The sequence below is a fragment of the Oncorhynchus kisutch genome, linkage group LG29 (assembly GCF_002021735.2).
Source record: "Oncorhynchus kisutch isolate 150728-3 linkage group LG29, Okis_V2, whole genome shotgun sequence".
Classification (NCBI taxonomy): domain Eukaryota; kingdom Metazoa; phylum Chordata; class Actinopteri; order Salmoniformes; family Salmonidae; genus Oncorhynchus; species Oncorhynchus kisutch.
The window spans coordinates 20,987,587-21,009,742 of record NC_034202.2 but is presented as its reverse complement, the minus strand read 5'-3'; the positions used below and the strand labels follow the sequence as shown (position 1 = coordinate 21,009,742).

The window sequence follows — 22,156 nt, the reverse complement described above, 5'->3', positions numbered from 1 at the left end:
TTATCACCCTCAGGCCAACGGTTAAACTGAGCAGGTGAAACAGGATCTGGAAACTGCCTTACGGTGCTGTGTGTACACCAACCCCGCAACTTGGAGTCAGCACCTTCCTTGGGTGGGGTATGCACACAACACTCTTGAGTGTTCGTCCACTGGCCTGTCACCATTCCAGGTGTTGTACGGTTATCAGCACACCCTGTTTCCAGATCAGGAGATTGAAGTGACGGTTCCTTCCGCTCAACGCCTCATCTCTCATTGCCGCTGGACCTGGAAGAGGGCTCGGTCAGCATACTTGAGGTCCTCAGCTTGGGTTCAACGACAGGCCAACCATCATCGCCACCCGGGTCCCCTGCTGCATCCAGGCCAGATGGTCTGGTCGTCTACTAGGGATCTGTCTCTACATGTGGAATCTAGGAAGTTGGCTCCCTGGTACATTGGGCCATTCAAGGTTCAAGGTGGCCTGTCGTCTTCATCTTCCCCGGTCCATGAGGGTTCATCCCACCTTCCACATCTCCAGACTCAAGCCTGTGGTGTTCAGTCCTCTGGTTCCGGCCACTCGGCCTCCTCCTCGCATGATAGCGGGACAACCAGCCTACCTGGTGTGATGGATCCTCTCCAGTCGTCAGTTCCGGTGAGGGACTCAGTATCCCGTGGACTGGGAGGGTTACAGGCCTGAGGAATGTTCCTGGGTTCCAGCCCGGGACATTTTGGACCCCGGAATCATTTTTATTTATTTATTTTATTTAACCTTTATTTAACCAGGTCGGATAGTTGAGAACAAGTTCTCATTTGCAACTGCGACCTGGCCAAGATAAAGCGTAGCAATTTGACACATACAACAACACAGAGTTACACATGGAATAAACAAAACATAGCCAATAGAACAAAATAAAACAAAAAGTGTATATACAGTAAGTGCAACTGAGGTAAGTTAAGGAAATAAATAGGCCATGGTGGCGAAGAAATTACAATATAGCAATTAAACACTGGAATGGTAGATCAGAAGAAGATGAATGTGCAGTTAGAGATACTGGGGTGCAAAGGAGCAAAATAAATAAATAAATACCAGTATGGGGATGAGGTAGGTAGATAGATGGGCTATGTACAGGTGCAGTGATCTGTAAGCTGATCTGACAGCTGGTGCTTAAAGCTAGTGAGGGAGATGTGAGTCTCCAGCTTCAGAGATTTTTGCAATTCGTTCCAGTCATGGGCAGCAGAGAACTGGAAGGAAAGACGCCCAAATGAGGAATTGGCTTTGGGGGTGACCAATGAGATATACCTGCTGGAGTTCGTGCTACGAGTGGGTGCTGCTATGGTGACCAGTGAGCTGAGATAAGGCAGGACTTTACCTAGCAGAGACTTGTAGATAACCTGTTGCCAGTGGGTTTGGTGACGAGTATGAAGCGTGGGCCAACCAACGAGATTGTACAGGTCGCAATGGTGGGTAGTGTATGGGACTGCATCCAGTTTGTTGAGTAGAGTGTTGGAGAGATGACATCACCGAATATGAGAATCGGTAGGATGGTCAGTTTTACGAGGGTATGTTTGGCAGCATGAGTGAAGGATGCTTGGTTGCGATATAGATTTCTTGGGATTGGAGATGCTTAATGTGAGTCTGGAAGGAGAGTTTGCAGTCTAACCAGATACCCAGGTATTTGTAGTTGTCCACTTAATCTAAGTCAGAGCCGTCCAGAGTAGTGATGCTGGACGGGCGAGCAGGTGCGGGCAGTGATCGATTGAATAGCATGCATTTAGTTTTACTTGCGTTTAAGAGCAGTTGGAGGCCACAGAAGGAGAGTTGTATGGCATTGAGCAGAAAAGAGAGTCGGCCCGAGAATTTAACCCTGTGGCACACCCATAGAGGCTGTCAGAGGTCCAGACAACAGGCCCTCCGATTTGACACACTGAACTCTATCAGAGAAGTAGTTGGTAAACCAGACGAGGCAATCATTTGAGAATCCAAGGCTGTCGAGTCTGCCAATAAGAATGTTGTGATTGACAGAGACGAAAGCCTTGGCCAGGTCGATGAATATGGCTGCACAGTAATGTCTCTTATCGATGGCGGTTATGATGTCGTTTAGAATCTTGAGCATGGCTGAGGTGCACCCATGACCAGCTCTGAAACCAGATTGCATAGCGGAGAAGGTATGGTGCGATTCAAAATGGTCAGTTATCTGTTTGTTAACTTGGCTTTCGAAGACATTAGAAAGACAGGGTAGGATAGATATAGGTCTGTAGCAGGTTGGGTCTAGAGTGTCACCCCCTTTGAAGATGGGGATGACCGCGGCAGCTTTCGAATCTTTGGGAATCTCAGACGATACGAAAGTGAGGTTGAACAGGCTAGTAATAGGGTTTGCAACAATTTTGGCAGATCATTTTAGAAAGAGGGGGTCCAGATTGTCTAGCCCGGCTGATTGGTAGGGGTCCAGATTTTGCAGCTCTTTCAGAACATCAGCTATCTGGATTTGGGTAAAGGAGAAATGGTGGGGGCTTTGGCGGGGTGCTGTGGAGGGTGCCGGGCAGTTGAGCGGGGTAGTGGTAGCCATGTGGAAAGCATGGCCAGCCGTAGAGCAATGCTTATTGAAATTCTCAATTATAGTGGATTTATCGATGGTGACAGTGTTTCCTAGCCTCAGAGCAGTGGGCAGCTGGGAGGAGGTACTCTTATTCTCCATGGACTTTACAGTGTCCCAGAAGTGTTTGAGTTAGTACTACAGGATGCAAATTTCTGTTTGAAAAAGCTTGCCTTAGCTTTTCTAACTGCCTGTGTATATTTGTTCCTAACTTCTCTGAAAAGTTGCATATCACAGGGGCTATTCGATGCTAATGCAGAACGCCACAGGATGTTTTTGTGCTGGTCAAGGGCAGACCGGTCTGGAGTGAACCAACCATATCTATTCCTAGTTCAACATTTTTTGAGAGGGGCATGCTTGTTTAAGATGGTGAGGAAGGCATTTTAAAGAATAGCCAGGCATCATCTACTGACGGGATGAGGTCAATGTCATTCCAGGATTCCCCGGCCAGATCGATTAGAAAGGCCTGCTCGCAGAAGTTTTTCAGGGAGCGTTTGACAGTGATGAGGGGTGGTCGTTTGGTCGCAGACCCATTACGGTTTCAGACAATGAGGCAGGGATCGCTGAGATCTTGATTGAAAACAGCAGAGGTGTATTTGGAGGGCGAGTTAGTTAGGTTGACATCTATGAGGGTGCCCGTGTTTACTGATTTGGGGTTGTACCTGGCAGGTACATTCGGGACTTCTGTCAACGTTCAGCTACCCCACTGAAGCAGCCGAAGCCATTGAAAAAGCAAAATCCTACCACCAAAGAATCTTTCACCATTGGGTGAACTCCAAATCTACTTTAAAAACAGAACAATTTAGTAACAGCAAAAATAACAGTGCAACTGCAAATATGGCTGACAGATCAATTGATTGTTTCTGACAGCGAAGGAGATGTTAAAATGCAATGCGACTGTTGGGGAGCATGGTAGGGACTAAGTCGACTGAAGTAGAAATGTATATATTTGGATTTGTTTGTGTAGCTGGAAGCAGTGAAGACATTGTTATCCCCAGAGAGGTGTTAAGATGGATCTCTAGCACCATCATGACACTCAGCAGATGCATGAGCTGAAGAAAATGGAGTCTGAATGATAAGCAAGCTGAATAAGATGCCTTAATGGATGCCATGATTTAGTCTGCATAACCAAATGGGCATTTGATAGTATTGTGTGTGTGCCTTTGTGCCTGTGTGTGTGTTTGTGTTTTCGAATGTCCTTGCACACCTTTTCTTTTTTGTATGTTTGTGAGTGTGTGCCTTTGCATTATAAGGAATGGACCATTTTTGTAGGGGTTGATCCATTTTTCATTAGGTCAAATCAAACCTCAAAATCACTACAAGTTTGCATTTCTCACTGTGCAGGGAAATTCTCAGCAACAAAAGAGTGATCAAATTAAGATTGTTAATTATTATCCTTATAATTAGCAACGGTCATTGAAATTGTTAAAAGGTTTTAAAAACAATTATAATAAATGCAACAGTTGGACAATGGATGCAGATACTCCAAACCTTTTGAATTTATAATTGATATTGATTTAATTATAGCACACACAACATTTTACTGGCACAGACAAATAATTAATGGAGTTCAGGGATTTTGGTGGTATTTCAGGTATTCAATTTATTGTAAAATGTATTTTTTTTAATGCAATCATATATACATTTTTTTATTGTACCAGGTATTTGGTTTATATTTGTATGCAACATTTGATTAATACACCGTGCTATATTTGCATATATGAATGAACACATTTACATAAATGGGTGGAATAGGGCTGCAACCACCAAACACTTGCTGTCTACCTGCACACCTCATTAAATACTATTCTCTTGCGTAATTCAGCAAGTGTGTCAATAGCATGATACCCTCAGATTACACCTATCTATACATACATTGTTACATTGTTTGTGAGATCATTCATAATATCACTATAATCCGAGTGTTCATTTTTAGAGGTTGCTCTCATTTCAGAGCAAATAAATGATTCCTTTTGAAATGAATACCCATCAAAATAAAGTTATCTTTCTTCTCTTTCTTATGTTGTAAGTGACAAGATAAGTTAAATACACGACAAAGCTTTAGCGTTCTTATAGATTCAATGGTAAGACAATGTGTTCCATTCAGCCCATTTCAGCCATTACTGGAGTGTGTTTGACAGGTCATTAAAAACATTTCCGTGGTTGATACGCTAACGGGGAAAAAGCGTCAGGCACAACCAAGAGTATGAAAGAGTCGCAGGCGTAACATGAAAGCAATCAATACAGCCACATTTAAGTGACAAGTGGATTGTGCACCACTCGAACACAGGAAATAGATGGCTGAAAAGGACCTCAGGTGGGTGGAGCATGTGCGTTGCAAGTATTATGCCTGTAAGCTTATCTTAGCTGTTGGCTGCACTACAGACTTCTCTATAAAAGGACACTTGTTAAAATGCATTAGCTGGAGGCACACAAGTGTGAAGGGCAGACAGAGGGAGGGACTCGAGTCAGAGTGAAAGAGAGAGAGGGAGTTGATTGAGTGTGGTAGAAATTCAGATTGTTTGTGTGTGTGTACCTACTGTGCATGTGTGCATTTAGCATTATGTAGTTATGTTTGCAGTTGGCTAGTGTGTATGTGTGTTTGCTTCCCTTTATGCCGTTTTGTGTGTCAATGAGTGTGTGTGAGTGTGTGAGCGTCCATATATATGTTCCCAACCTATCATCCCCTGTGTGGGCGTGTGGCCGTGTGTGTGCATCTGTTAGTGTACTTTGTGGGGTTTTACAGTAATTGAGGGCCTCCTCACAGACCTAATCATTCCTGAGTGTTCGCAGAGATGAGATTAGTTGCCGGGGAGCTGTTGTCATAGACACCTACTGCTCCAGTCCGGCTGAGATGGCAGGGTCATTAGATACATCCAGATCTCTCAATTTCTGTCCCTCTCTCTCTCTTTCCCTCTTGTCCTGTTTCTCTGGCTCTCTTCGCACACACACACACACACACACACACACACACACATGAGTCCAGTGAATGTAGGCAGTGGGGATCATTACTGTCCATCCACCCAAGTGATTGAAGTGGTTTTTTATCAGGCTCAGTCTAAGAGCCTCACAGCATCAGATCCATAGATCCCCCTTGTCTAACTTCTCCACTCCCCCACTGTACTGAGATTCTCATTAGTGGGTGTTCTGAATCATGTTTCACCTTACTTTCCCATCTTTTCCTATGAAATTAAGGTGAAAATTTCCAGCACTTCCATAGCAACCATTCCCCCATTTGCTGGAAATAGCAGCTACTGTAATGTAACACAAGCACTGTATGAGCCATATGTGTAAGGATGTTTTCAGAAATGTGATTTCAGGAGTTGAAATTAGGTATATTTCAAGGTAACAAGCTATTCTTTAACTGGAAGGAAAAGTAAAGTGGTGTCATTACACGTCATTGAGAAGCAAAGAGCAGGCAGTTAATTGACTCTCAATAACAGCTCTGCCCTCACCTTGGTGACTGGTAAGATAGCACTTAGTATGACACCTACCTGCTAGGATAAATGTCACTCTATGGGAGATAGGAGCTCCCTTTCTCCCCAATGTGGAGAGAAGTTTACAGAAACCCAAAGTGCATCCAAAACAAGCCATCTCTAACACTGTCAGAGGTGATGGTGTAATTTATCAGCGACACTAGATGTCGTACTGGTGGAAAGAGGCTGGGCCTTCTTAACTCATCTTTTATCATGGCAATGAATTGCCTCTGCTGGACTCCAGCCATTGTACTGTTCATAAATCAGTTTAGAAAGAACCCAGGATGGTTCAGAGCTCATGGCCAAAACTCCAATCAAAACACAACAACTCAACCTAACGTTGTGCATCTACAGGAACCGGAAGCTAACGGGTTTTTAGCTTGTTTGTTTTTCACAAAGCTAGAATGAATCAAATCAAACTTTGTTTGTCACATCACCGAACACAACAGGTGTAGACTTTACCGTGAAATGCTTACTTACATGCCCTTAACCAACAGTGTAGTTCATGAAGAGTTAAGAATATATTCACCAAATAGAATCAAATAAAAAGTAATAATAAAAAGTCATACAATAAGAATAACAATAACGAGGCTATATACATGGGGCACCGGTACCGAGTCAGTGTGCAGGGCTTCAGGTTAATTGAGGTCATTTGTACATGTAGGTGGGGTTGAAGTGACTATGCATAGATAATAAACAGCGAGTAGCAGCAGTGTACAAAAGGGATGGGGGAGGGGTCAATGTAAATTATTAATTGTTCTGCTGTCTTATGGCTTGGGGGTAGAAACTGTTGAGGAGCCTTTTGGTCCTAGACTTGGCACCCTGGTACCACTTGCCGTGCGGGTGACCGGAGTCTCTGACAATTTTATGGGCTTTCCTCTGACACCGCCTATTATATAGGTCCTGGATGGCAGGAAGCTTGGCCCCAGTGATGTACTGGGGGCCGTACGCACTACCCTCTGTAACGTCCAGCGTTTGTGTAACAAGGTACATTTTTGGTGATAAGAAGATTGTGTGTGAAAGTAAACTGTTTGATAGTTTTAGTCCAACTACAGCGGTTTTGACATGTTGGTGATCCTTTTAAGCCACGGCGCAGATTAAAGAGGCATTTTCAGAAAAGAGAAGCCTTCATGTTCCAATTTTTTGTGTGCATTTTGAGTACATTTCTTGTTGTGTCTTAACAGCTGAAGTCATATTTTGCATGTTTTCTCTGCATTTACCCTGAGTTTTTTTTCCCCTGCCCTCAGGTTGTCCACACAGTCCGATGAACAAAGCCACTCTGACGTTGATCACCATCACTACGTGTGTCCTGGCTGTGGTTTACGGCACACAGCTCTCCTGCTCTCTCACTGTCAAGGTCACTCTCCACGTGCCTGAACACTTTGTCGCCGACGGTCAGTATCCCCCATCAACTCTCTCTCTCGTTCTCTCATAAACATGCCCACTGTGTCAAAACTACATCAGGGAATACATGCTGACAGAATAAGCAAATAGTCTACAGTGGAAGTAGCATCAATACCTTCATTAAGGTTGCTAATTGTGCTGTAGATACATTTCAATGAAAATTTTATCTTCAAAAGACAAGACTTATAATATTGATCTTTTTTAAGGCTCATTATTTTCAAATTGTAACTAATGCATAATTGAATATCCAGTTCTATGGTATATCCAGCTACTGTAGTAAGAAGAGAACAGCCAGGTTGTTAGCAGTAGAAACATCTTCACTCTAATAAACCTGGATATGTTACACTGAGCAGTGAATGATGGATGATCCTGTAGTACTTCACACTACATGATCTGCTGAGATAAATGCGATGAGTAGAAGTGTGTTCTGTTCTCTTTTGGTTCCAGGAAGCAGTTTTGTGGTGAGCATGGGCAGCTTCCTGGATGTGTCTAACTGGCTGAACCCTGCCAAACTGACCCTTTATTACCAGACTAACTCCTCCACCCAGTGGGTCAGAGACTACTGTGGCCAGAGGACCACTGAGCCCTGCGAACAGCTGTGTGACCAAGAGACAGGTTAGTGACACACACACAGAGAGAGAGACACGTATATGTCCCTGCTGCAGTCCCCAGACAGTTCCCTTGGAACAGAACATTGTCTCAAGATTTGGTGGTATATAACAGGGCTGGACTGAGGGTTACCCGCTGATGGGATCTCTTCGGCAAATACATTTATTTGCTCTTGACCTTCAGTGCTAATCTCAGGCTCTGGGTCTCATTCAACCCCTGCCAGCCCCTGTTAAGAATCAAACAGATAAGAGTGGCCAATGTCACAGAGTACTGTGTGGAGAATATTACCCTCCTCTTCACATCATCTCAATGTGCTTTTAGCACAGCTCCGGGCTTGACATTTAGACTTGCTGTCTGATAGCTTTGATACTCCCTATCAGAGACCCCTTTCTTTTCACACCAATACTGAAGTCTATAGACTTTTAAACAACTTTCCTTCAACCTTAAATGTCTCAAAGGAGCCACCTGAGACCCTAAAAGGTGTTGTCAGACGTGAGTTATTATGAAGGATGATGAATTAGCGCTGCGGCTAAGCTAAGTAAACAGTAAAGGTTAATAAAAGTGAAGGTGAGGCAAGGAAATGGGGTGTCACACTCCACTGGTTTATGCTGCGTTCGCGGAAACCCTGGAACTCTGCTGAGATCTATAGAATAGGGCTATTGAATGCTGCATCAGGGATATCAGAGGAATATCTGGGGGGTCTAGGAGGGCAAGTGGTCTTTTTGCGAGATGGCAAGGGCTCAAGAATGATTGCAATAATGGTTTGAGACTAGACGGGAATGGTGATGTCATTTTTATGGCGGGTTGACTTGAAGTCCCTGTTTGATTATAATTAGGGCCTAGAGTTTTTCCTGGCATCTTGACAGGATCGGGAAAAACAGGGCCCTAGTAATAACTATAACTTGACTATAAACTCGCCTTGCACGGTTGCATGAACTATATTTCTGGTGCCGTAGGAACAAGTCAGCATTGAAAGCCGTTCAACATTACTACACATTGTGTGTTTAAACTACTTGACACCTCCACCGTTGAAACAATCACTTGCCGTTTTTCAATGGATAAATGTCTGTGAAGAAAAACACACATATTTAGAATAACCACTCCATCACTCACTCACACAGCCAACCGCACATGGGGCAGATGCCTGGCCAACTGTAGTAGGATTCTAATTTGAACAATTGCTCTCCCTTATTAAATCATTCAACATGGGCCACTGTGGTCCAACCTAATGGCTCATGCTCCTGTATTTATGGGCTTTAATCGCCATCAGCCAACAAAAAGGTAGAAGACCCCTTGGTAATGAATATTAGAGTCAATAGGTTGGAACGCTATCAAAGCCCTATCCCTCACTAGTTAGAGTCATGGTGCAGAATCACAGATCTGCCAGATGTGTTTTGTTGATTCGTTCCTCTATTTTTCTTCATCAATTACCCCCACTTAGTGACTAGTGTGCGTTGAAGGGCCAGTGTCATGTAAATGTGAAGTGTTACTTTAGTTTTTAAATCTAGTTCTCACAGAGTGAGCAGAGAGAGGCTTTGCATTGTCCAAGCCCCTGTAGTATAGAAACTCAGCCAGGTAGACAAATCTTCTCACCGGGGTGGAAAACCATCACTTCAGAACCATCACTTTGTGTTATAATCATCAATCTGGATGCTGTGTCTCGGAAAGGAAGTTGTCTGATATCAGATTAAGGAGGACATATTCCACCACAGGCCTGTGGAGTCCTGGGTGGGGGGCCTAACCAACATGTAGGTGGGTTATAATAGGATGTTTGTAACAGTCTGTCAGCACCTGGTCCATGGGGGGCCGGTCTATAGGATATTGTTGTCTGGAGCATCAGTAAACCAGATGATGTCTGGTTGAAGTTGTAAAGACCTTCAGTCAAAACGGGCTTAAAGTGATCTTTCTCTTTATATTAAAGAAAGACATCTGAGGAAATGAAGTTGAACATCTTGTTCTGTTCCACAGTGTATTTAAAACCACGTGAAACCCACAACACAAAAGCAGTTTAGTACTAAGTTTTCATTAAGATATTCCTCAAATGAACTTTTTTATGCTGACCCAGTCCTCAATTATTATACGTATATATATTTTATTTTAAATAAGACTGTAAAGGTCCAGATGGTGGAACATGTTCTGTCCCCTGGGTGGGATACTTTCCCCCTGTCATAATGTAGTAGAGCCAGTCTAAGCTTATTAAAATGAATTACATGCCATATTGTATGTGCAATTTATATCACCCCAGACAAGGGCATGTTGAGGGCTGATGCATAATGGAATATAGTAGGAGGCCACTCAACATGCCAGACATGAACTGATGAACTTAACACTGGCAGCACCCTCTATCTGTGTCAGTTGGTAAGAAGGCCAACTGTTTTTTTTCAAATCTGGACCGGCAAATCACTATACTATGTCCTGCACATACAGTGCCCTCAGAAAGTATTCATACTCCTTGACTTATTCCACATTTTGTTTTGTTACAGCCTGAATTAAAAAATGGATGAAATATTTTAAAATATCTAACACACAATACTCCATAATGACAAAGTGAAAACATGTTTTTAGAAATGTTAGCAGACTTATTGAAAATGAAATACATAAATATGTCTAATTGACATAACTAACCACACAAGTCTCTTCATGGATTGTACAATATTTCTTTATCATAAAAAAAAAATTCTTCAAGCTCTGTCAATTTGGTTGTTGATCATTGCTAGACAACAATTTTCAAGTCTCAAGTCTTACCATAGATTTTCAAGTCAATTTAAGCTAAACTAAGCCACTCAGGAGCACTCAATGTCCTCTTGGTAAGCAACTCCAGTGTATATTTGGCCTTATTTTTTAGGTTATTGTCCTGCTGAAAGGTGAATTCATCTCCCAGTGTCTGGTGGAAAGCAGACTGAACCAGGTTTTTCTCTAGGATTTTGCCTGTGCTTAGGTCCATTGCATTTATACCAGTCCTTCACGATTACAAGCACACACATAACATGCTGCAGCCACCACTATGATTGGAAATATGGAGAGTTGTACTCAGTAATTTGTTGTATTGGATTTTCCCCAAACATAACAAAATGTTAATTGCGTTGCCACATTTTTTGCAGTATTACTTTAGTGCTATGTTACAAACACAATGTATATTTTGGAATATTTGCTATTTTGTACGGGCTTCTTTCTTTTCAATCAATTAGGTTAGTATTGTGGAGTAACTACAATGTTGTTGATCCATCCTCAGTTTTCTTCTATCACAGCCATTAAACTCTGGAACTGTTTAGAGACCATGCATCTTATGTGACTTGTTAAGCAAATATTTACTCCTGAACTTATTTAGCCTTGCCATAACTAATGGGTTGAATGCTTATTGACTCAAGACATTTCAGCTTTTCATTTTCTATTCATTGGTAAAAATGTCTGAAAACACAGTTTCACTTTGAGATTATGGGATATTGTGTGTAGGCCAGTGACACAAAAACTTTTAGCCATTTTAAATGCAGGCTGTAACACAACAAAATGTGGAAAAAGTGAAGGGGTGTGAATACTTTCTGAAGGCACTGTACAGTACCTAAATGATTATTCTGCTAAATTGGGAAACATACTGTCAACATATTTTGAAGGTGAGTATTTTAGACAATTACTTTTTCAGATAATCTGAACTATAATCTGACCTGTATGTGATGTTCTTGGCATGCTGTTTTCTTGTGCTGTTATTAATAATATGGTTATGAAATGTTAGCTTTCCATTTCCCGTATGATGTTCTATTACCCAGACATTCAGCCTACCGAAATAGCATGCTTCAATTTATCTGCTGTTTTTCCTCTGCAATTTACAAGCCAATGTTTTTACTATGGTTAGGTACACTGCACAGAGCATTTTCTCTTGCTCGCTCTCACTCTCTTTCTCTCGCTCTCTCCCTCAAAAGGAAAAGGACTGTTCGAGTCAGTAATTGGCAACAAATGCATTGTCTCTTTGGAGGCTTCTCATCTCTTCCTAGAGGGAATTTAAAGTCGTTCCTCAAAAGAGCACATTCTCATGTTTTCATCTGCATCATCCAGCGCACAAGTAGACCCAGCAGAGAGGAAATGGAGACACACTTTCTTTATGCTGTTTTGCTCTCAAAGTGTGTCTTTGTTCCGCTCGTCTGGGCCTGGAACCTGGATGACGTTCTGTGTGTGTGTCTGTGAGAGTGTGTCCACAAAAGCGTAATTGTGGCACAGAGAAGGAAGGGGAGAAAATGGAGATGGGAGAAAGAGAAGGAGATGTGTTGACAATTGAGATGATAGCTTTCAGCCAGCTAGCCCCCTTTTTGATACACAAGCAGCCGAGCATGTGTGAGAGGGAACTCTGAGGATATATACAGTACCAGTAAAAAGATTGGACACACCTACTCATTCCAGGGTTTTCCTTTATTTGTACTATTTTCTACATTGTAGGTTAATAGTGAAGACATCAAAACTATGAAATAACACATATGGAATCATGTAGTAACCAAAAAAGTGTTAAACAAATTTAAATCTATTTTATATTTGAGATTCTTCAAAGTAGCCAGCCTTTGCCTTGATGACAGCTTTGCACACTCTTGGCATTCTATCAACCATCTTTATGAGGTAATCACCTGGAATGCATTTAAATTAACAGGGGTGCCATGATAAAAGTACAGTTGAGGAATTGCTTTCCTTCTTAATGCGTTTGAGCCAATCAGTTGTGTTGTGACAAGGTAGGCATGGTATACAGGTGTGCCATAAAATACCAAATCCATATTATAGCAAGAACAGCTCAACTAAGCAAAGACAAACGGCAGTCCATCATTACTTTAAGACATGAAGGTCAGTCAGTGCGGAATATTTCAAGAACCATCAAGTGCTATGATGAAATTGGCTCTCATGAGGACCGCCACAGGAAAGGAAGACCAAGAGTTACCTCTGCTGCAGAGGATAACTTCATTAGAGTAAACTGCACCTCAGATTGCAGCCCAAATAAATGCTTCACAGAGTTCAAGTAACAGACAAATCTCAACATCAACTGTTCAAAGGAGACTGCGAGAATCGTCTATGCAATTATCTTGTGCCTCCTAAATCACAGTCTTATCTTAACAAAACATACTTTCATCATTTGTCATATGCAATGTAGAGGATGGAGACTTTGTACATGTAGTGTATATACTTTCCAAGTTACAGTATTTATTTTATAACACTTTTAATGACATCACAAAATAAAAACCAATATGACATTAGTTTTCTATAGCTCACCACTGACCATTCCCCACGTTCTTATGTTAACAATATTGTTCCAGTATTCGCTTTAGAACGTGTTAGAGTTTCGGCGGGAAACCTCTGTGTAGACAAAGCACATTTCTTTGTGAAATTTGGAGTGGGATGTTCTCCCTCCTTCAATTTACAACGGGGTGTGAACTGTCAACCCCCCAGCAGCTCCCTCCTCCCCTCTGTGGGTGAGAGAGGGTCTGCTTACTGTCATCCATTGTGTCACGAATCCCACCGAAGATGGTGCCTCTTCCTGTTCGGGCGGCGCTCGGCGCTCGTCGTCGCCGGCCTACTAGCTGCCACCGATCCACTTTTCTGTTTCATTTAGTTGTGTCTGATTAGTTGCACCTGTTTCGTGTTTAGGTTTTGGTTGTGGGCCATTTAAACTCAGTAGGCCCGCCGGCTTTTGTGCGGGCTTGTTTTTCTGTTTATGGTGTGTGATTATTTTGTGGTATTCATTTTTCCGATCAGTTTCATCCTGTTTATTTGGACTGGGTCTTTACGCGCCCTTGTGTGTGTGTGGCGTGACCGTCTCTCTGTTTTTTTGTCAAATAAAGATCCACATCTTTTGAACTACCCTGCTCTCTGCGCCTGACTCCTCCACCCACTACTTATAGAAGTTGCCAAGCTGATCTGACCCATTTGGATCCTCACAGGACAGTCATGACACCATGCAATTAAAACAATGTGGACTGCAAACATGTTAAAAATATTGAGAAAATATGGGGCAGGCTAATTAACTAACTACAGTGTCTTCAGAAAGTATTCAAACCCCAAGTCGTTATCAGCATTTTGTTGTGTTACAGCCTGAATTTAAAATGTATACAATTTTTCAAAAACATCATCACTACGCACAATACCCCGTAATGGCAAAGTGAAATTATGTTTTACAAATTAGTCAAAAATGAAAAGCTGAAATGTCTGTCAATAGGTATTCAACCCCTTTGTTATGGCAGGCCTAAATAGGTTCAGGAGTAAACATTTACTTAGCAAGTAACATAAGAAGTTGCATGGGCTCACTTTGTGTGCAATAATTTTGTCATGACTGCCTCATCTCTGTACCCCACACATACTGTACAATAATCTGTAAACTCCCTCAGTTAAGGAGTGAATTTCAGACACAGATTCAACCACAAAGACCAGGGAGGTTTTCCAATGCCTCGCGAAGAAGGGCACTTATTGGTAGATGGGTAAAAATACAAAAAGCAGACATTGAAAATCCTTTTGAGCATGGTGAAGTTCTTAATAACCCTTTGGATGGTGTATCAATACACCCAGCCACTAGAAAGATACAGGGGTCTTTCCTAAATCAGTTGCCGGCGAGTGGAAACTGCTCAGGGACTTGCCATGAGGTCAGTGATGACAATAAAACACTTATTGCGACAGGAGAAAACTGATGATGGATCAATGTTGTAGTTACTCCACCAACCTCCACTAACCTAATTGACAGAGTGAAAAGAAGGGAGCCTGTACAGAATAAAAATATTCCAAAACATGCATCCTGTTTGCAACAAGTCGATAAAGTAATAGAAAATTGTCCCGAGTACAAAGTGTTATGTTTGGGGCAAATTACTGAGTACAACTCTCCTTATTTTCAAGCATAATGGTGGCTTCACCATGTTATGGGTATGCTTGCAATCGTTAAGGACTGGGGAGTTTTTCAGGATAGAAATAAATGATTGGGAGCTAAGCACAAGCAAAATCCTAGAGGAAAACCTGGTTCAGTGTGCTTTCCACCGGACACTGGGAGATTAATTCACCTTTCACCAGGACAATAACCTAAAACACGAGGCCAAATATACAATGGAGTTTCTTACCAAGAAGACAGTGAATGTTCTTGAGTGGCCGAGTTACAGATTTGACTTAAATATACTTGAAAATCTGTCAATACCTGAAAATTGTTGTCTAGCAATGATCAACAACCAATTTGACAGAGCTTGAATCATTTTGAAAAGAATAATGGGCAAATGTTGAATAATCCAGGTGTGCAAAGCTCTTAGAGGCTTACCCAGAAAGACTCACATCCGTAGTTGCTGCCAAAGGTGCTTCTACAAAGTTTTGACTCTGGTGTGAATACTTGTGTAAAAGAAATGTTTCTGTATTTAATTTGTTATAAACTTCATCATTATGAGGTATTGTGTGTAGATGTGTGAGCAAAACATATATTTAATCAATTTGGAATTCAGGCTGCAACATAACAAAATGTGAAATAATCAAGGGGTATGAATACATTCTGAAGGCACCGTGGGTTATAAACGGACTAACATTCAAATGGAGTTGATGACAACGCAATACATAAAAGACCTTAAATGTACAACTTGAAGCAACCACATATTTAGCCATGGAGTACCTTCTGATTGGTCAGTGAGGGGACAAGCCTCGACACTCCCACAACGTATTTATCCAGCCCTTTCGCAAAACACCTCCAGCTACTGTGCCCATAATTCCGTTTGTGAAAATAGGAAAAATATTTCTGACAACCCCGAACCTATAACGCTAAGGTTTACCATTGCTTCAGGTTTGTCAAAATAGAGCCCCCTTTGTACAAAGTCTCACTTCAAAGTTCCCTTGCTAAACACCTGCCTTCATCCACCTACAGTACCACTCCTTCCATAACGTAAAAATGCACACTACACTAAACCAAAAAAAGTCCCCCCAACCCTATCCTCAACATCATTTGTGCTCACTCATTTTCTTGCCATTTTCTTGTCTTTACTGGCTCACGGTAAGGTCTGGGAAACAATCGGTGCAATGTGCAGTGTTGTAAACTAACCACTGCTGGAGAAAGAGGAGCGCCAGATAAGCAAGCTGTCATGGAAAAAAAAGAAAGCGAGCAAGCGGATCTAAATTAATTTCCTGCCCCTGTGAACTTGCCTCTGCACCGAATGAAAGTCAAATGCCTGAGAGGGAGATAAAGCTCAGCGACTTTGAAGGAAGCAAACAAACGCCACGTGATAACACATCTATTACGAAAACACTACGCAGCGGCATTATCTGAGGCGGTGGTTCCAAACGCATGCCTCAAAGCAAAAGTCAATATTTGTGGTGATGAGGCTTCAATGGAAACCTGATAAGAGAGGGCCAGTGTTTGGACTTCTCAAATGCAGTTAGAAATGATTGTTTTAATGATGCATTACATTTTAGTTTCCCTCCTTTTAACATGGTGATGTGCAAGTCTAATTTTGTCAATCAGAATTGAGTGGAATAACTTGTCACGTCAATCAACAAACTAGTCCTTTCAAAAGGCTTTTTTTACCCAACAAGGGGTGCAAGTGGCAATTAGAAGGATACTCCTATGCACCTACAAGAACACACATTTCACTTTACATCCCCTCTCAGTGTTATCACCAGCAAGGCCAGCTGCAGTCGTTTTACTCAGGTACCTCAAACACGGTCTCTGTCTCACTCCACCACCCCCTAATGCCATCCAGCTTACCATCACGGTCATTAACACGACATGGTGTCACCCTGGCTTGTTAAACAATCTCCTGGCCTCCTCCTCTTCCTTAATTCTCCTCCTCCTCCGTGCCTTAACTATCATCCTCCTCTCATGTGAGGTATCACAGTGGAAGTCAATAGATGAAGGACCTCCACTGGCCCCGTGTATACGGATCTCTCCTTGAGCCCCAGTGGTGTGTGAATGGGTTTGGGCCGGAGCCAGCTCAATCACACACAGGCACCTGTACACACACACACAAAGGCATACGCACACGTACCCACCTACCCACCCACACAGTCAAACACACACACTCCCACCGGCTTATCAGCAAGGCCACAACACCTCCTCTTCCAGCCATCGGCCATGTTAGCACATCTGAGCACGGGGAGGATACATGGGAAATAACACGATCACTCTCGCTCACAACTTCATATAAAGCCAAGCCCAACCTCCTTTCCGCCCTTCGTTTTCTCCCCGCCAATAATGAATTCTCCCAGGTTCCTACCGCAACTAATAGGTGCTGAAATGTCTGGGTTGTTCCGGCTTTATCAGCCCTATTTCTCCAACCCTGCCCTCCCAGGACATGGTGTCGATGATGAATCTCCTCAAGGTCCCGAAACAGAAGTGCTTCCCCCCTGGAATGGTGTAACAGTAGAAATATGCATCAAGACAACAATATCTCTTTCCCCTGCCCATGCTGTGAACCTTGAAATGTGAAAATTGCCCACATGGCCTGTGCAAGATAGGAATAGCATTCTAATGAAACGTGTCATTAATCACTTCGGGTCGGCTGCAGGGAAAGAGGAGGAGGGAGATGATTAGTTACTGGTTTCAAGTGAACGCTCCCGCTACTCTTTTTTTTTCTCATTTTGGCTTTAATTTAGAAAACAAGAAAAGAGGAAACAAGAAATGTGCTGATGATGAGGGATTTTTGTTGCCAATAGCATTTGTAAAATGGTTTGTTGTGAAGATTTTGTTTAGAGGTTTGGTGTGGGAGATTAAATGAGCGAGTGAGAAATGCTGGGCCAAATTGTGTGTGCGGGTGTGCGTGTGTGCATGTGTGAGAAAAGAGAGTGAGAGATAGCAAGAGATCCAGTGAGAGAGCGATGCAGGAGCGATGTATGTTTAACAGCAAGGGGTGGCTGAATTGGCGAGAAAGTGGAATGTGTGAAGATGAAGGCCTATTCTGGCTGAGAGGGCTGATTTGACTATCTGCTGTTTGGTTAACAGGAGCTGGGAGCTGTAAGTAGCAAGGAGTTTCTGAGCTGTTAGCTGTAGGAAGGATAGCATCATCTCTTTCCTCTCCATGGTGCACCATTTTACAATAAAACCAACTGGTATTGTTACTAAAAAAGCAGTGTTTCTATTAGTTTGACTTTTATGACTCGATGCCAACATCGTAAAAAAAAAAAGGCATTCGTCGAAAATACTAACTTTGAAGTGATATTTCATTTAGCTCTTAAGATAAATAATTGTGAAATGCGAGAGATAATTGCTTTCAATTTCCCTTTCATCAGGTAGCACATTCACACATTATTAAGGCAGTAGCTGTTCCCTACTAGCCGGTGTGCTATGTCCCCGGCTCATAAACTCACTTAATTAATTATTAAGGACTTGGTGATAAAATGTGAATGGCATTTCATGACTCCAGTTAATATGTTTCTTCCAATGTTATGCCCCTCTGAGGGACCAAGGGACCAGTCAACAGGAGGGTTACTCTGTGCAATGCTAATGTTATGGCCGACTCTAACCCACAATGACTATGAATTTTATAAGCTTTTCACACTAGTGGCGCTAATGAGGCAATGCATTTGAACCCTGCACAAAGCTCCATAAATGCAGTTTGACCATGTAAAATCAATGGTGACCATGAATTCATTGATCTGTGAATTTAGTTGTGAAGGGAATAGGTCGTCTGTAAAGGACTTTGAACAGCAAACATGAATGCTCAGGTCAATATATTGTTTTATGCTGATAGGACTAATAGGATCAAAACTCTTTTGATTATGGAGAGAAAGTTTGAGGTTACATTCTTGTTATGCTTCTGTAGATACCGGCAGTGCCATAAATACATATCATATTCCCAGTTGATGTGTGACTAATACTTTTTCATTTGTCTTGTTGCATACAGTTGACTAATGTGTGGCAGTAATGGCTAAAGACTCAATCTTCCATAGTTCCGATTGTTTCAAACAACCGAGTTGAGTATTTTTGCCCTCCGTTGGCTCACTGTCCCTTATGAAAGTAACGTAAGAAATGCTTCAATTAGACAAACTAGCTGGAAATGAAACGTCAAGCTATATGAGTTGTCCCAAGTGGGAATGCAGACGGCTCACTAATTACTGTCATATTCCAGGTGGACTAGGCAATCCACATTTAAATGAATGCACAATTTACATCCTGAATGAACCCATGCTGTTTACAATTGACTTCTGAAATGTTTTAGTTTCATAACCCTGATATCACTTTTGTTCGAATTCCTTGCAGTTGTATTTCCAATGTTGTTGCACCAATGCAATATGGCACACATCAAGTCACTGCATCATTGTTTCTATCCTGAAAAACAACCATTAATAAGCTACTGAGTAAGAACTGTTGTTTAGTCTTCTGTTTTACTCGGACTACCATTTGAACATTGCCATACAACTTAGATGAGGTTAATGAAGAAAATAGTATTGAATAACGGAAATTGTAGTGAATATCCCAAATTAATTTCAACAAGTAAGAGGTGAAGCAGCGATAATGCCTGCATTTTTTCCTCTCTCCGCTGCTCAAAATGTTCCATAGGCACATAGAAAACAATTTATTTCTGTAAGGACGGAGGAGCGTTCACAAACACAATGTTCTGCAGTAAACTCACGGCTGGGTCAGGGTGAGAGGTAAACCACAGAGCAGCGATAATGCCTTCATGGCAGGAGACACAGAGGGAGCTTTCCCCTCATTCAATGTTTACTTTTTTCTATTTGTTTTTGTGTTTTATGAATCTGCCGCCTCATATCTTCTGACAGATCATAAATCAGCACCCTGAGGCATGGGCAGAAAACCCCTGGCGCTTTGACACTGCTTTGATTCTGTATGGATTAAAAACATGGAGGGTGGGAAATGAAAAGGGGGAGGAAGAGAATACAATGAATATAATTAGCCTCCTTTGACACTTCTCCCAGACTGTTACTTCTTTGTTTTTTGTTGTTGAGTTTTGTAGATACAGTGTTTGCGGATTTATACTTTATGCTTTACACCTTTGCACTGTTTATGCTATGTTATTTAAATATACCACCCCCTTATCCTTGGCATATACACTGAGTGTACAAAACATTAGGAACACCTTTCTAATATTGAGTTGCACCCCTTTTTGCCCTCCGAACGGCCTCAATTCATTGGGGCTTGGACTCTAAGATGTCAAAAACATTCCACGGGGCTGTTGGTCCATTTTGACTCCAATGCTCCCACAGTTGTTTCAAGTTGGCTGGATGTCCTTTGGGTTGTGGACCAATCTTGATACACACAGGTGAACTGTTGTGTGAAAAACCTGTGCGTCTGGCACCTACTACCATACCTCGTTCAAAGGCATTTAAATATTTTGTCTTGCCCAATCACCCTCTGAAGGACACACATACACAATCCATGTCTCAATTGTCTCAAGGCTTAAACATCCTTCTTTAACCTGACTCCTCCCCTTCATCTACACTGATTGAAGTGGATTTAACAAGTGACATCAATAAAGGATCATAGTTTTCACCTGGATTCACCTGGTCAGTCTATGTCATTGAATCTATGTTGACAAAGGCTCTGTTGTCACCATATCAATGCTTTTGTCATAACATACAAGCTATACATTGAATGGTTTCTTTCTGCCTTTGAAAATGTCGGGTCCAAAGTGAAATTGTAATGGGTGTTTATAGTAGAGGGATGCATCAGAAATCAGAAAATGGTGTACATCAAATCAATAAATCCCAGATGTACCACAATAAAAGGTTACATAGTTCTTTATAATGGTTCCACAATCCTTAACTTCCTACAGATCAGTGCCGGCCGGTGCCGTTTAAGATGAAGGAGGACAATTATTATTTTTATGAGCATGGCCTTATTTCTATTACAGCAGATTAGATGACTGTCATTCATATTCTATTCACCCAACTCAATGTAACATTGAGAGGTTTAGGCTACTACATACTCACATTTTCCCTATTCCCATCATGAAGTTGCTACAACCTAGCCAATGAATTAAAGTTTACAACGTAGGTGCACAGGTCGAGAGAAATGTTAGTAATCAAGGTGACAGACATTGACACATTCAATAACACTCTGCACAATCTTGCCTGCATCTAGCTGATCTAGGGTGTAATCATTAGTCCAAAAGTTACAAACAAGAGTATCTATTGGATAAATTATGTTATGTGTCATGACTTTGCCCTGTTGGGTGAGGGTCATAACCCCCCCCCCCCCCCACCGCCGGTTTATGGCCTACCATAAATACTGAAACTCTCTCCACTCTTGGAAAGCCCTTTTGTTACCACAGAGAAAGACTCTACAGGATGGTAACTTCAGAAAGTTGAACAATGAGACCATTTTTCTGTAATGGAAAGGTCCGTTGATACTTTTATTTAACCTTTATTTGATTAGGCAAGTCAGTTAAGAACAAATTCTTATTTACAATGTCTGCCTAGGAACTGTTCAGGGGCAAAACGACAGATTTTTACCTTGTCATTTCAGGGATTCGATCTAGCAACCGTTCGGTTACTGGCCCAACACTAACACTAGGCTACCTGCCGGTACTTGAAGAATATGATGTCAGATCAGTCATTGTTTTGGTAGATTGTTACTGATGATAGGACAACAGAATTGTATCTTTGAAAGTCTACACATTCTAGTTGTCAGATTTACATCAAAATGTGATTAAACATGAAACTATTTGTGAGAAGATAAAATTTGATTTTAGCTTCTAAATGAGTGATTTCATAAGTAAACTTATGTTCAATCAGTAGTCCCACCCACGGGAGCACAGCCATTGGTTAGAAGGATGAAACACACCCCTTCTCCTCCCCAGTACAAAAGCCCCCGTAACGATCATTAACGTTTAGTTCCATAAATGTGAGGACTGCTGTTCTAACGTTTAGAAGGGCGAATTTCAACATGTAGATGACGATCACCACGCTGGAATGATGAATTTCGACTAGACCAGCCAGAATACACCACGAGTTGATTATGGCAACTTGGTATGAACTGTTAACTAATATGCACTAAAGAAGAAGTGATACATCCAAGACCTTCAAGTTATCAGCTGCAACTGTAAATGTCCGTGGCCTAGTAAAGGATAGACAATCTCCTAAGAATGGCAGGATACTTCAACATACAGTGCCTTGCAAAAGTATTCACACCCTTGACGTTTTTTTATTTTGTTG

The 22,156-nt window shown here is 41.8% G+C and overlaps 1 protein-coding gene across 2 annotated transcripts in view; it reads left to right on the top strand.

Annotated features, from left to right (window-relative positions):
• The window catches only part of LOC109873601 (astrotactin-2), a 476,030-nt gene that overhangs the window by 181,535 nt on the left and 272,339 nt on the right, over positions 1 to 22,156 (top strand). For both annotated transcript variants that reach the window (XM_031809054.1, XM_020465242.2), the window contains 2 exons: positions 7,294 to 7,440; positions 7,898 to 8,065. In XM_031809054.1, coding sequence (XP_031664914.1) covers positions 7,294 to 7,440; positions 7,898 to 8,065 — 315 coding nt within the window. The remainder of the gene's footprint in view (positions 1 to 7,293; positions 7,441 to 7,897; positions 8,066 to 22,156) is intronic.